This window comes from Dermochelys coriacea, chromosome 2 (genome assembly GCF_009764565.3).
Source record: "Dermochelys coriacea isolate rDerCor1 chromosome 2, rDerCor1.pri.v4, whole genome shotgun sequence".
In the NCBI taxonomy this organism is placed as follows: domain Eukaryota; kingdom Metazoa; phylum Chordata; order Testudines; family Dermochelyidae; genus Dermochelys; species Dermochelys coriacea.
This window is the reverse complement of record NC_050069.1, coordinates 193,946,113-193,959,284: the sequence shown is the minus strand read 5'-3', so window position 1 is coordinate 193,959,284 and position 13,172 is coordinate 193,946,113. Positions and strand designations below refer to the sequence as shown.

At 42.5% G+C, this 13,172-nt stretch overlaps 1 protein-coding gene across 3 annotated transcripts in view; it reads right to left on the bottom strand.

Annotated features, from left to right (window-relative positions):
* Positions 1 to 12,168, bottom strand: part of SNRK (SNF related kinase) — an 84,590-nt gene extending 72,422 nt beyond the window's left edge. Inside the window, exons 1-4 of one of the 3 annotated variants that reach the window (XM_038391804.2) lie at positions 11,809 to 12,168; positions 7,954 to 8,169; positions 7,151 to 7,293; positions 955 to 1,648 (exon numbers count right to left, since the gene is read on the bottom strand). In XM_038391804.2, coding sequence (XP_038247732.1) covers positions 955 to 1,543 — 589 coding nt within the window. In that variant the 5' untranslated portion in view covers positions 1,544 to 1,648; positions 7,151 to 7,293; positions 7,954 to 8,169; positions 11,809 to 12,168. Of the gene's footprint in view, positions 1 to 954; positions 1,649 to 7,150; positions 7,294 to 7,953; positions 8,170 to 9,865; positions 9,948 to 11,808 lie in introns of those variants that run through there. The other 2 variants (XM_038391807.2, XM_043508970.1) reach the window with 2 other exon arrangements.
* Positions 12,169 to 13,172: the final 1,004 nt, after the last annotated feature.

Below are 13,172 nucleotides of genomic sequence, written 5' to 3'. Positions count from 1 at the left end.
GACCCCCTCAAAACAATGAGATCTTGTATGCCCATCATTAATGGGAATTGCTGCCTCACAAGGGGAGCAAAATTTAATCCAGGAGACTTTGGCTGCAACATCTTTAAGCACTGGTACTGAAAGATCCCAGCTGGGAATATGTACAAATATTAAAGACTTCTCAGAACTAAGGGAAACCTATCAAAGAGGTGATGCCAACAGGCAACTAACTAAACCAAATTTACTATACTAATATATACACTAAATCTAAAGAGAGAAAGTGATCATGGACTCTGGGAGCACCGTCTCAAAGCCACAGGAGGTAAGAAGGAACTGAGTGGCAGTAGGTCCCATACTGTCCTTTATGCCCTTGGTATGGGAGCACAAGGGCCCTCAGGGTGCATGGGAGGACTCAACAGACACTGCTGGCCAAAAGACTTGGATTTCAAGCAAATACTCACCAAGAATGGAATACACACAGGTAACCATTCCAAAAGAAGAATTGCTCATTTTCAAAGTTTACTTCTGTTTGTGAGGTAAGTAATTCTTGTGTGTTTAGATTTGGGGGGGGGGGGGTTGTTTTTTTTTGTTTTTAATTTTACCTTTCTGTTCCCTATGAAAGGAGCTGGATTTTGTTTGAATCACTATATACCAGAAGGCATACTGTATATACCGTACTATTGATCTTTTATTTTTATCTTACGCCTCATAAAAATGGAAACCCATGCAATATATATGCACTGGATTAAAATAAACTATTTAACAAGCAGTTTGAAAATTCTTCTTAAATAGACTAAATAGTGTCTCCTTCAAATAAAGCTACTGTAACCTTGACTCAGTGATCCGATCTTTACTATAAGACTTCTTGTCTTCTAAGGATGGCATTATTTTGGAAGGGAAAACGTCTAACTGGTAAAATGCTCTGAGGTTAATAAGTTAATATTACTGGTCAAATTTAAGAAGAGAGTGACTTACCCACTGCTGGTGCATCATACTCATCCCCAAGTAGAATTTCAGGAGCAGAATATGCTAGAGATCCGCAACTGGTAGTGAGCTTCTTTCCAGGCTGAAATTTGTTGCTGAAGCCAAAGTCAGTCAATTTCACAAGTCCTTGTTTTTCAAAGAAGACAACATTTTCTGGTTTTAAGTCTCTGTGAACTACATGTAGTTTATGACAATAAGATATAGCATGAACTATCTGAGCAAAGTATTTCTTAGCCAGGTCCTCATTAAGTCCCTCTTCATGTTTCATGATGTAATCAAACATATCTCCTCCATCACCAAGCTCCAAGATAAGGTAAAGTTTGGTCTGGGTGTCAATCACTTCATACAGTCGAACAATATTAGGATGCTGCACTAGTTTCATGCATCTAACTTCTTGGAAAAGATGTCCTGTGGCTAGAGTGTCCAGTTTGGTCTTGTCAATTACTTTCACTGCTACTTTTTCACCTGTAAAGACATGCCGGGCAAGTTTGACCACAGCAAAGTGGCCTCTGCCCAAGGTTTTATCCAAATCATACAGTCCAGCAATTTTTCCATCATACCCTCGTTTGAAGCCTGCCATACTGTTCCTGAAGAAGGAATAATGTTTAAACTGTTTGGAATTGGGATCTTCTCATATAAGAATATTTTTTCCAAATAAGTAATCCATTTTCACTGCCAAACATATCTAAAACATAGAAAGAGAAACATGATTACATATATTCACTTTGTCCTTAGTGTAAGCCATTCAAAAATAATTACAATGTGGGCTTTATAGAATACTTCTGAAGTTATTCAGCAGAGGAGTTCTTCAAAAAGAATATTTTGCCAACACCCTAACTAAAGCAACGCACTGCTGACCAGCACTGGTCAGAAAACCATGCTGTCAATGTGTCTGAAGAAAGTGAGTTTCAAAAGCATAATGGGATGAAGAGTAATGGAATTTCAAGAGAAATTTACTCAAAGGGCATTAGAGGAACCTCATGATACCCAAAAACTTCTCTTAAAAACTGGATACCCTTGATGTGCCTTGGATTTGGAAAATACAATGTGTGATTAACACTTCAAGGAAGCTGTAGTTTGGATAAATTAGTTCTTCCACATGACTACAGTATAAAAATGGTCAATTATAGAAACGCTTAAAAGCTGAAGTCTACATGTTCTTGTTAAAACAGGGGAGCTAATCATCAGAATTCAAAGTAATGCCAATAGAACTTTGAATCACAGAATAACTTCTGTGCTGCAACACAAATGTTAAAATATGCCAAAAAAATTAGATGAAACATCCTCATTTCTTGGATCAATGTTCTTTTGCAGTGACTTTAAAATATGTTGGGTAACAATTTACCACGGCTCAGAATGAGTTACTAGATTTCACTTTCTAACTCAAATTTAGTGATCGTTTATCAATACATGAAAGTCCCTTTGGTATTTAAAAAGTTACTTAAAATTTCAACAAGTGTATTTGGCTATTGTAAAAGAAACAGAACCAGTCTTAAAAGGACACAGTCAATAAGGAGACAAGGAGTCTTCTAACCCAGAAAGTCTCCACTCAATTCCAGACCCCAATACCTCCTACTTCAAAGAACAATTAGCCTACTTCTCAGAGAAGGTCATTCATTCACAACATCAGGAATCAAGCACAAGAAACCCTCTATATCCAAATTCAGTCTATGCTCATAGACAAACAGGAAGTATTGCAAGAAAACAAAGCCATGAGGGAGGCTGCAACCCTAATCCATGCTCTTGTCAGCTAGTGAAAGTATAGAGAAAGTCTCTGTGCCCTAACTGAGCTCATTAACACCTCCTCTAAAAAGAGACCTAACAGTCTCCATGAACCACATCACAATCTGACCATTAGTTAAGAAATTACTATCCAGTATCTAGCCTTCTATTCTTGAGCAAGGTGACCTCCAACTCCACCTAGATTCTGTCAATATTCTGGGCCCCATCCAATTAAGCCTCAGGGCTGGACATGGAACAGAGATATGATGGCACTGATGAAGATGCTCTTCTTGATCAATAAAAAGAAACATTTGTACTCCTATCAAAAATCCTACTCCCCATTTCATATGCGGGAATGGTTAGCAGCACTGGATCTGAGATGGCTTCAACTGGTCATCTCACATCAAACTCTAAGTTGTGATGGGCATATGCTCCTTCACCTCAATAGCCTTCAGATGTGGATTCCCACAACAATTTATCCTCTCCCTTAACCTGTTCAACATCTATATGAAAACACTAAACAGCACAACCAGCAACTGGATGAAGATCATAAGAATGGCCATACTGGATCAGACCAAAGGTCCATCTAGCCCAGTATCCTGTCTTCCGACAGTGGACAATGCCAGGTGCTCCAGAGGGAATGAACAGAACAGGTAACCATCAAGTGATCCATCCCCTGTCGCCCATTCCCAGCTTCTGGCAAACAGAGGCTAGGGGCTCCATCTCTGTTTTAAACCTGCTGCCTATTAATTTCATTTGATAGCCCCTACTTCTTGTGTTAGAGCAGCTATTGGAAGTTAAATCCTAGAAAGACTAAAGCTATGCTTACAAGAAGAATGAAGCACGTTAAAGAACTCACCACTGCTTCTGTGTATGCAAATAGCCTACAGCCATAAAAAAGTCATTTCTAAATACAGTTGACAAGAATTGTATGCTTTCTATCTAAATTTAAACTTGCCCACAGTGAAATTTATACTCGAACTCCCTGCTCAGTTATTTTATTCCTTCATGTGTAGGACTGAAACTGATGTTCTTAAATTAAATTAAATTTAAAAAAAAAAAAAAGCTAAAACTGGTTCAGAACATAGTAGCCCAACTGCTCAGCAACACAGCCTGCCAAAGCACATTATCCCAGTGCTCCACTCTTTTTGCTGGCTTCCTATGAAATAGCAAAAGACCCAAGGTTTTAGACATCCTCCCCCAAAGCCTCCATGCAACTGGCTCAAATCATCTGACCACCTCACTCAGTGATCACCACCTCAAGCTACATTCCACTAGGAATGTCAAATTCTGGAATGTGCTTCGTGTGCATGGGAAATACCTTTCTTGGTGACTGGCCCATAAAACTAGATCTTGATACTGCATGAGGTAAAGCTAACCTTGAGGTCAAAAATACAAAATCCACTTTGACCTAACTTTCCTCTAACATCAACAAGAAAAACCCAAAAGAATCCATTCTCTGCACACTGGAGGAAAAAGAGAAGTTTATATATACACATTAAAACATACACAAACTTTAATTGTGTGAACTGCTCAGACCACAATGATGGGGCACTGTAAAAAACCTAGACAGACCGTGAGATAAGACAAAAGTGAGATTTAAATCAACTATTACTACTGCATTTAAGATTACTATAACAAAGACTGGGAGACAATAGGGAAACTGAACATATGCCAAGGTTCTGAAAACGTACAAAGTTAACAAATAGGAAGAGAGATTTTCCCCTATTCTCTATGCATCTCACTAACAGCAACAGAGAAAGAAAAGAGAACAATTTCCAATATCACAAAAATGTTGGCAGGAGGGCTCAAGACCAAGTGTAGTACCTGCAACTATGCACTTTTATAAAATTTGATTACAAGGTGACAGTTTGTCTTTAAACTTCAACCTGTCACAAAAAGCTTTTGATCAAAAGTCAGCTATGCCTTAGCTATTGAGAAATATTCAAGAGAGACAGGACAATCAATGGGACAAATATTCACAAAAAGGGAAGGAAAAAATAGGGTCAGAGCAAGGGGAAGATAACAAAGACTTTCCATATTAATGCTGCATTTTTGTTTCCCATTTTTACCCAACAGGTCAGTTAGAACTGAGTTGCAAATCCAGCAATAGAGTCCCCCAAAATTGCGAACTTAATCTAAAGTCATGCGTTCATAACTGATGGCAATTTAAAAACACAGTTTAAAAAGGTTAAGTCTTAGAAAATTGAAACGCAGGACATCAATTGTAAACTTAAGTTTTGAGGGGAAAAATAAAGTATTCATTAGTAGCCAACAGGCAGACAATTATTTATTATAATACACAAATTTCATCATATGCGTGCACTACCAAAATTTCAAATATTTTAAGCTTGAAAAATTCAATTACTATTATTTCATTAATGCTTTCAAGAGCACTGGAATGGGACTCAGGAGATCTCTGTTCTAATTCTCAGCTCTACCACTTGCCTGCTAGGTGACCTTGGCCAAGTCACTTCATCACTGTATGCCTCAGTTTCCCCCATCTGTAAAATGGGGATAATGAGACTTAACTCCTTTATAAAGTGCTTTGATATCTGCTAATGGAAAGCATTATCCATTTCCGTTAAGTCTTATTTTCTGTACTTTACTTGGACAAAACATGGCTTTCAAGATAGCTCAAGAGAAAATATTACTTATGCTTATTTGGTTAAAGTGGTATAAAAGCAAAGCTAATGTTTTATTATGAGAGATTTTTTGCTGAACAAAACCCAGTTTTGACTAGAAATACAGAGGACTGTCAAACATATCATCCAATAGATGTTCCTGATCGCAAGTTTGTTTGAAAAACTGGAGAATCATCCTGCAGGATGAACGTTGTTGAGTCCTGTTATGTATTTAGTTTTTATTTCAATTTAAAAACAACAGCATTAGAAGGTATTTTTCAGGAGTAAAAGGGATGGATATAAAGGTATCTCTGGTATAGCGGGCTCAGGAAGACCACTAAGTGTAGCCCAACATATATCAACAGGGCACAATGATGGAAGATTAAATAGAGATTTGTAATCAATTGATTGAAACACACTTTCATCTTTGGCCATTGAAACGGCCCACTCCATCCCAACAGTGATTTTTTTACACCTGAGGGAAGCAACAGGTGAAATCTGATTCAAAAGTCAACCACAGGGAACTAAATCAGATTAGATGTAACAAAGGAAGCGTCCAACTCTTCGTGATCTCACTGATCACCAATATATTTTGAATAGCACACAGAATCAACAGAGGGAGGGGCACATCAGTTAATATCATTCCTAACCAGCCCTCTTTATACAAAGGGTTTGGGAAGAGAATTCCAAGTACCAAAGCTAGGCACGTGAAGTGCTGTAGTCTTATATTTAAGCAGCAAAGAATGAAAATTTTGCAAGTCTCAGACTTGTTATGGTCTTTCCTAGACAAACACCACCACTGTATTTCACTGGTCCCTCAATCTAGAAAATATTAAGATTTGATATCTTATGAACCACCACAGCTAGAAAGAAATGTCATACCACCACTGGAAAGCTGGGAATCTCAACTTCCAGCAGTTTACATCCTTCATTTATAGTCCTTATGTGTGGTGAGAAAATTAACCAGAAAATACCCATGATTCTGATCATAATTTGTTCTCCAACCACACTTCAATTTTGACAGATTTATCACAGACTTTTATAGTGAAAGGTTGCAAAGCTTTCCAAAAAAATAAAGTATTAATGGTGTAAACTGCTGACATCTAATACTACCTTTTAAGATAGTAATTACAAAAGTAACAGAGCAGGGGAGAAAGCAAGATGGTAGCCAGGATGATGTAATTATAAAGGTCCATTATTTTGTGAACAGCCAGACCTAGAAATTCTTCGCTATAAAATTTCTTCAGTTATATCAAATCTTCATAATACTGAAATAAATCCATTTTGACAGTTCACATACCCAAACATTTTTTGCAGCATACCACAATATTCACTAGAACAGCAAACAGCTTCTCCCCTAGCACAACAAACCCATAGAGACCTCAGCTACCCATAATCCAACCAACAATTAATTGACTACAATTCGTCCACAAAGAAAAAGCAAATCTATGAAGCCGCCCAGAAACCAAGCATTTTGGTCAGTTTTTCCTGAATCCAGAAATAAAACCATACAATCTTCTCAAGCCAAGATTTGTTTTGAAGATTAATTGGCATTAACCAAGTATTTTTCCCTAAACTTCAGACTTATAAATCCCTCAATATTTTCCCTCTTCATCCTCCTCACCCATCATTTTATAACAACTGTTTGGAAGCTTGAAATGATGTATTACTCTGATGAAAGTCTACCCTTCTGCACCATGCATATCCTTTATTATTGTAGGTCTGATCGTGAAAGGCAGCGCTGGTTATTTTTTAAATGGGGAAACATTTATTTTGAGAAAGTTAATTGCAAAGATTTTGTAAAAGAAGGAAAAGACTGATCAAATTTGGGTTCCACCAACCTTGACAGTGCCCCTTTCAGAGATATCATTTGGGTTTGTTCTTTGTTCATGAAGTCTCAGACTTTCTTCATCCTTTCCAAATGTCTAATGATGTTTCCATATCAAGTACTGATGCCAGTTTTGCATTCTTCTTTCCCTCGCTCCTAGGTAAGCAGAGAGTTAAAAAAAAATTATTTCCCTCCAACAGAGGGAGGGGCACATCATGTTGGAAGGCTAGTAAATATTTGTAGAATATACAAAAGATAAGAGACACAAATACTTGGACTTCAAAACATTTCAACAGATGTTCAGCTGATTCTTCAATGGGGACTCTTTTTTTTTAAAAAAAAAATGAAATGAGATTAATCCATTATTGTAAGCATACTCAGACAAAAGGTAACATCAATAAACAAGCACAAATCAAGATTTTTTTTTATCCACATGGACTGAGCTAGAAGTGTCAAATGCTGTCCCATGTCTGAATACTGAGACAAGTACATATAAAACCTATTGTAAGCCACACTCTCACCTGCTAAAGTAAGATTTCCACAGTATGCTTGTGAACTAAATCCTAGAGCATTACTGGTTTAATAAATGTCAGATACCATAAATGTTCAGAATACCAACTTAGCTTGGACACATATGCCTTTGTAACACTGGAATCTTCCCATTGAGATTTGTAGCCACAAACTGCTTTTCCTTAAAGTTCAACAACATAGTTTTTCCCCACCGAGTTTCTCAGCTTCTATACTACACCTTCATTAATAACATCTTAAGTTACTTAAGAATTGGCAGAAAAGTGAAATTTATCATTCCTTACTTACTATATATGAACTGCAGTCATAAAATCCTGAGTTGAGATCTTATATCTCAAGATAAGCTGGGTTATGCCTGGTCACTAATGGGATGTGAGCCTGCCGAAGAAAACAGGATGATGCAGGAGTCATGTTGGTGAATCAATCAACAGAAACTCTTCCATACAACTTCATATAATGCCCCATCATGGTAGTAGCATTCACTGTGCGGTTGAGAGATGCAGTCTAAGATGAAAGAGAGATCTTGTGCATTAGTGATTAGTAAAGATTGCATGCCACCTTCTTTTTGCAACAGGGTTCTTAACCCTATTGTCCTGGCCAGATTTCTGTGTGGGTGTCTACATACTGACTAGCTATATTCTCTCTGAAATTTCAACTGTATGCACAAATTTGCACATCCTTGAAATGCTGTGTACTATTGTCATGTGCTCTTAAAACAGCAGCTATTTTATACTACGGATGTGGTTGCATTTTAATGTCAATTACATTTCAGAAGTAATTTGTATCACCACTTAAGTTGTTAACATACCTGACAGTATTTATTTATTTGCTGCACACAGTAAGTTCAGCTCTGTATAGAACATACAGAAGGACAAGTCCCTGCCCCCAGGAACTTACCCTCTAAAATAACACAAACCACCTGATGATTGGATGCACAGCAGTGCGGCAAAAAAAGTTTTTAAATTAATTATAGTACTTCAGGGGATTTCTTGGAGTTGGGTACAGTTGGGGAGTATTACTGGTAAGTGTCATGAAAATATGTTTTGAGGATATATATGAAAGAGGAAGATTGTTGCACACCATGACAGCAAGGATATACTAGGAAAAAAGGACAGCATAGAAAGAAAGACAAGAAAGCAAGGTCAGAGGAAGTGGTTAGACACAAGGTGTTGGCAGAGTAAAGGGAGCAAGATTCATATGAAGATGTAGACTGGAGATGAGCTGTTTAAACCTGATTCAGAAGGCAGAAAGTAAGAGGGGTTTGAAGAGAGGATGAGGTGGTCAGAGCAGTGTGCGAGAAAGATTCTCTTTGTAACATTATGAATTGACTGAAGGAGAGAAAGGTGAGGATTAGAGGTTTTAGTATAACAAATGCACATGTCCAATTTAAAAACAATGTACCAATATGTCTTCACATTGCATTCACTTCAGTTACCAGAATTAAAAACTGTTTGATCTACTGCACAACCAGACAAGAAAGAAAGCATTAAGTCACTTATATTAGGCACACTTAAAAAGTTCACTTCAGTTCTAACAGGATTTAAATATAGGGAATATCACGAAGAATGAAATGTAATTTATGTCACCCACCATACTAAGGGAATAAATTGGGTCTGTGCTTCCCCCCCCCCTTCTTCTTTATGTTATATGAAGAATACAGGAAGGGTGTGGAGGTTGTGTTTGTTTGTTTTAAGATTTCCAGCTTTTCATTACCTTAAATACATTTGAAATGTCAAATTGGGTCTTCTCTGGCTTTGTTGGCAGCTATGAAGAATCATATGGACTCATATGTTACTGTATAGTATTTTAATGCTTGATCTGTTTCAAGTCCTACAAGAACTAACTGTCATTGCTACTCACTACAATCAATTGGCTCCTCAGTCCCAGTAGTTGACAATTGGAGCACATTATGTAAAACGAAAATGTAGCTGATTTCAACAATATTTCAGCACTCATCAATTCCTTGGCGGCACATTTCTTGCAAGATGCGCTTAACCCTTTTATAATCTATAAGTCAGTCTCAACACACATCTTTAAATTTCACTTTACTAAGATCCTTATTTTCTTCCTCCCCCTCCACAGGGAAAAAAGTGCCTTTGGAGGTCTAAAAGCATTCCCCATAAAAATGCTCAAAAACAAAAATGTAGCAGCCTATATAACTAAGTAGCAGGTACACCACAAAGGGAAGGCATAAACTCACATCATTTGGATGCAATTTATCCACACCAGTAGATGGCTATAAGTCTTAGAACACACCTCTATTGTTTCAGGAACTGCTCTGGTACCACTGAGGAAGTCACTTGTTTGCAATCTGAGTTCTAACAGGATACATAGAGTAGGAAGACGGATGTAAAATTGTCCCGTAATGAGCAAACATTTTTATACCGCAATTTAAACCTTTCTCCCTTCAGTAATCTTTGTGTGTGCAGAAAGTGCCCCTCCACAGATGCTCTAGTTATCATATGTACCAGTAAAAAAATCCAGTTGGAGATAAGTCAAGTTTGTCTCCAGCATCCCCCAGGTCACTACAGAGTTTTTCCCTTTATGTGAAGGGATAAACAACACTTCCCTATTCACTTTCTCCACACCATTCATGATTTTATAGACCTTTATCATATCCCTCCCCCTTAGGCCATGTCTACACTAGCACTTATGTCAGCAAAACTTTTGTCGCTCAGTGGTGTAAAAAAACAGCCCCCTGAGCTACATAAGTTTTACCTGCGTAAGTGCTCATGTGCACAGTGCTATGTCAGCAGAAGACACTCTTCTGCGGACACAGCTATAGCCACTTGTTGATCTAGTTTTATTATGTCAACGGGAAAGCTCTCTCCTGTCGTCATAACACAACTGCATGAGTGATCTCTCAGCTGTGCTTGTAATTGTAGACATGGCCTTAGTCATCTCTTTTCTAAAATGACCAGTCCATCTCTTTAATCTCTCCTCATACATTCCATAATATGTTCCATACCCATAATAATTTTTGTACATGAGAAGGGCAACATTTTCCAATTCTAATACATCTTTTTGAGATTGGGCAATCAGAACCGTATACAATGTTCAAGATAGCATGGATTTTACCTTAGTTACCCTAGGACTTCATGAATAACTGAAATCAATAAAACAGATTTTAAAAGATACATTTCATGGATGTAGTTAGTGGGGTGGCTTCTGGGTGTCAGAACCTAGCCACTAAGGTCCATAAAAGCCATTGTCCAGTACAGGGCTACTTGCCAAATTAATTTTGATAGTAACCTAGAAACAGCAGTTCAATGAAATAGGGTTATTGGCATGATTATACAAATGTTGCCAAAGGAAAAGAGACACTTACAGTTTGTCTGTCTGTCAGAGGTTCTCCCTCTAAGCAAAGAAGGAATGTCAGCTCACTCTGAACAAACCTGTTGGCTATGCCTCTGGCTTGAAAGAGGCAGAGGCAGTAGAGTATCACCCCCCCCCCCCAAACGTGGCTAGGATTCTGGTTTAAGGACTTCTCTAGCTAGACAGATTTCACCCTTTTAACACAAAGCACAGAACAGGCAAGGCACGACAGGTGTCCCTGGCCTCCACAGGTTGTGAGGGGTGAGGGTGAACTCCACCACACTTTCTTCTCTCAGAGCCTGCCTGGCCCGTGTTTGGATTTTGAAGGTACCACAAATGACACACACACACACACACACACACGCGCGCGCGCGCGCGCGGGGGCCCGGGGGGGTCGTCGTATCACACACACGCGTCCGGGGGTCGTCGTGACACACACACGCGCGTGCGAGGGCCCGGGGGGCGTCATGTCACACACACGCGCGTGCCCGGCCACGGGGGGGTCGTCGTGTCACACACACACACACGCGCGCGCGCGGCGGGACGGGGTCGTTGTGTCACACTCCCGCCTGCCCAGGCACTTCCAGCCCCGCACCAACCCTCACCCGGCCGGCCTAAGCCGGGAGGAGGAGGAGACACAAGATGTGGCTCCCCCAGCCCGGGCAGCACCGACCTTCCCCAGGGGCGAGGCCGCCATTGCCCGGCCGGCAGGGAGCCAGGGCCCCGGCGGGCAGGCCGGACTCGGGGAAGGGGCTCCTACTTTTCCGCCATCCCCGCCGGGCCGGGAGCCCCGGGACACCGATCCCCCGCGCCGCGCCAGTAACGTACCCCCGCAGCAGCGGCTCCTCCGGACGCCACCCCCCACATGGGCAGCGGCGTCTGCCCCTGTCACCGGCCGCTCCCCCCGCTGGGAGCTGGAGGCGCCCCCGGGAGAAGCGGGGCCCGGGCGGGGCAGCGAAACAGCGGCGGGGAGCAGCTCGACCTGTGCCCGCGCCCGCGCCCGGCTCTGCGTGTCCCGCGCCCAGCAGCGTCGCCGCCGCCGCCGCCTCCTCCGGCTCCGGCTCCGGCTCCGGCTCCTGCAGCTGCGGCGACTCCGCGCGCGACGCACTGACAACAACGGCCGGCGGCTCCCGAGACCTGGGGGCGGGGCCAGGGAGGGGCAACCGGCACAGAGAAAGGGTCGCCGCTGCGCATGCGCCAGAGGGAGGCGCCTCCGTCTTGCCGTCACACCCTGGCTAAAGGGGCGTAGCGGGTTGGGGAGGGAGAAGGGGGGTGATTGAAAGGATTGGTGAGGGGAGGGCTTGTGGGGGGTGAGTTTGAAGATGGGGGAGGATTTGGAGGTTGGGTTTGGCTTTAAGGCAGGGGTGGGTTGGAGGAGGAGGGTTTGGGGTAGGGGTGGGGTTGAGGGGGCGGGTTTGGGGTGAGTTGGAGGAGGAGGAGGGGTTTTGGGGTAGGGGTGGAGTTGAGGGGGTGGGTTGGAGGAGGAGGGTTTGGGGTTGAGGGGGTGGGTTGGAGGAGGAGGAGGGTTTGGAGCTAGGGTGGGGCTGGGGGGGTGGGTTGGAGGAGGAGGAGGGTTTGGGGTAGGGGTGGGGTTGAGGGGGTGGGTTGGAGGAGGAGGGGGTTTGGGGTAGGGGTGGAGTTGAGGGGGTGGGTTGGAGGAGGAGGGTTTGGGGTAGGGGTGGGGTTGAGGGGGTGGGTTTGGGGTGAGTTGGAGGAGGAGGAGGGGGTTTGGGGTAGGGGTGGGGTTGAGGGGGTGGGTTGGAGGAGGAGGGTTTGGGGTAGAGGTGGGGTTGAGGGGGTGGGTTGGAGGAGGAGGGGGTTTGGGGTAGGGGTGGAGTTGAGGGGGTGGGTTGGAGGAGGAGGGTTTGGGGTAGGGGTGGGGTTGAGGGGGCGGGTTTGGGGTGAGTTGGAGGAGGGGGTTTGGGGTAGGGGTGGAGTTGAGGGGGTGGGTTGGAGGAGGAGGGTTTGGGGTAGAGGTGGGGTTGAGGGGGTGGGTTGGAGAAGGAGGAGGGTTTGGAGCTAGGGTGGGGTTGAGGGGGTGGGTTGGAGGAGGAGGGTTTGGGGTAGAGGTGGGGTTGAGGGGGTGGGTTGGAGGAGGAGGAGGGTTTGGAGCTAGGGTGGGGTTGGGGGGGTGGGTTGGAGGAGGAGGGTTTGGGGTAGGGGTGGGGTTGAGGGGGCGGGTTTGGGGTGAG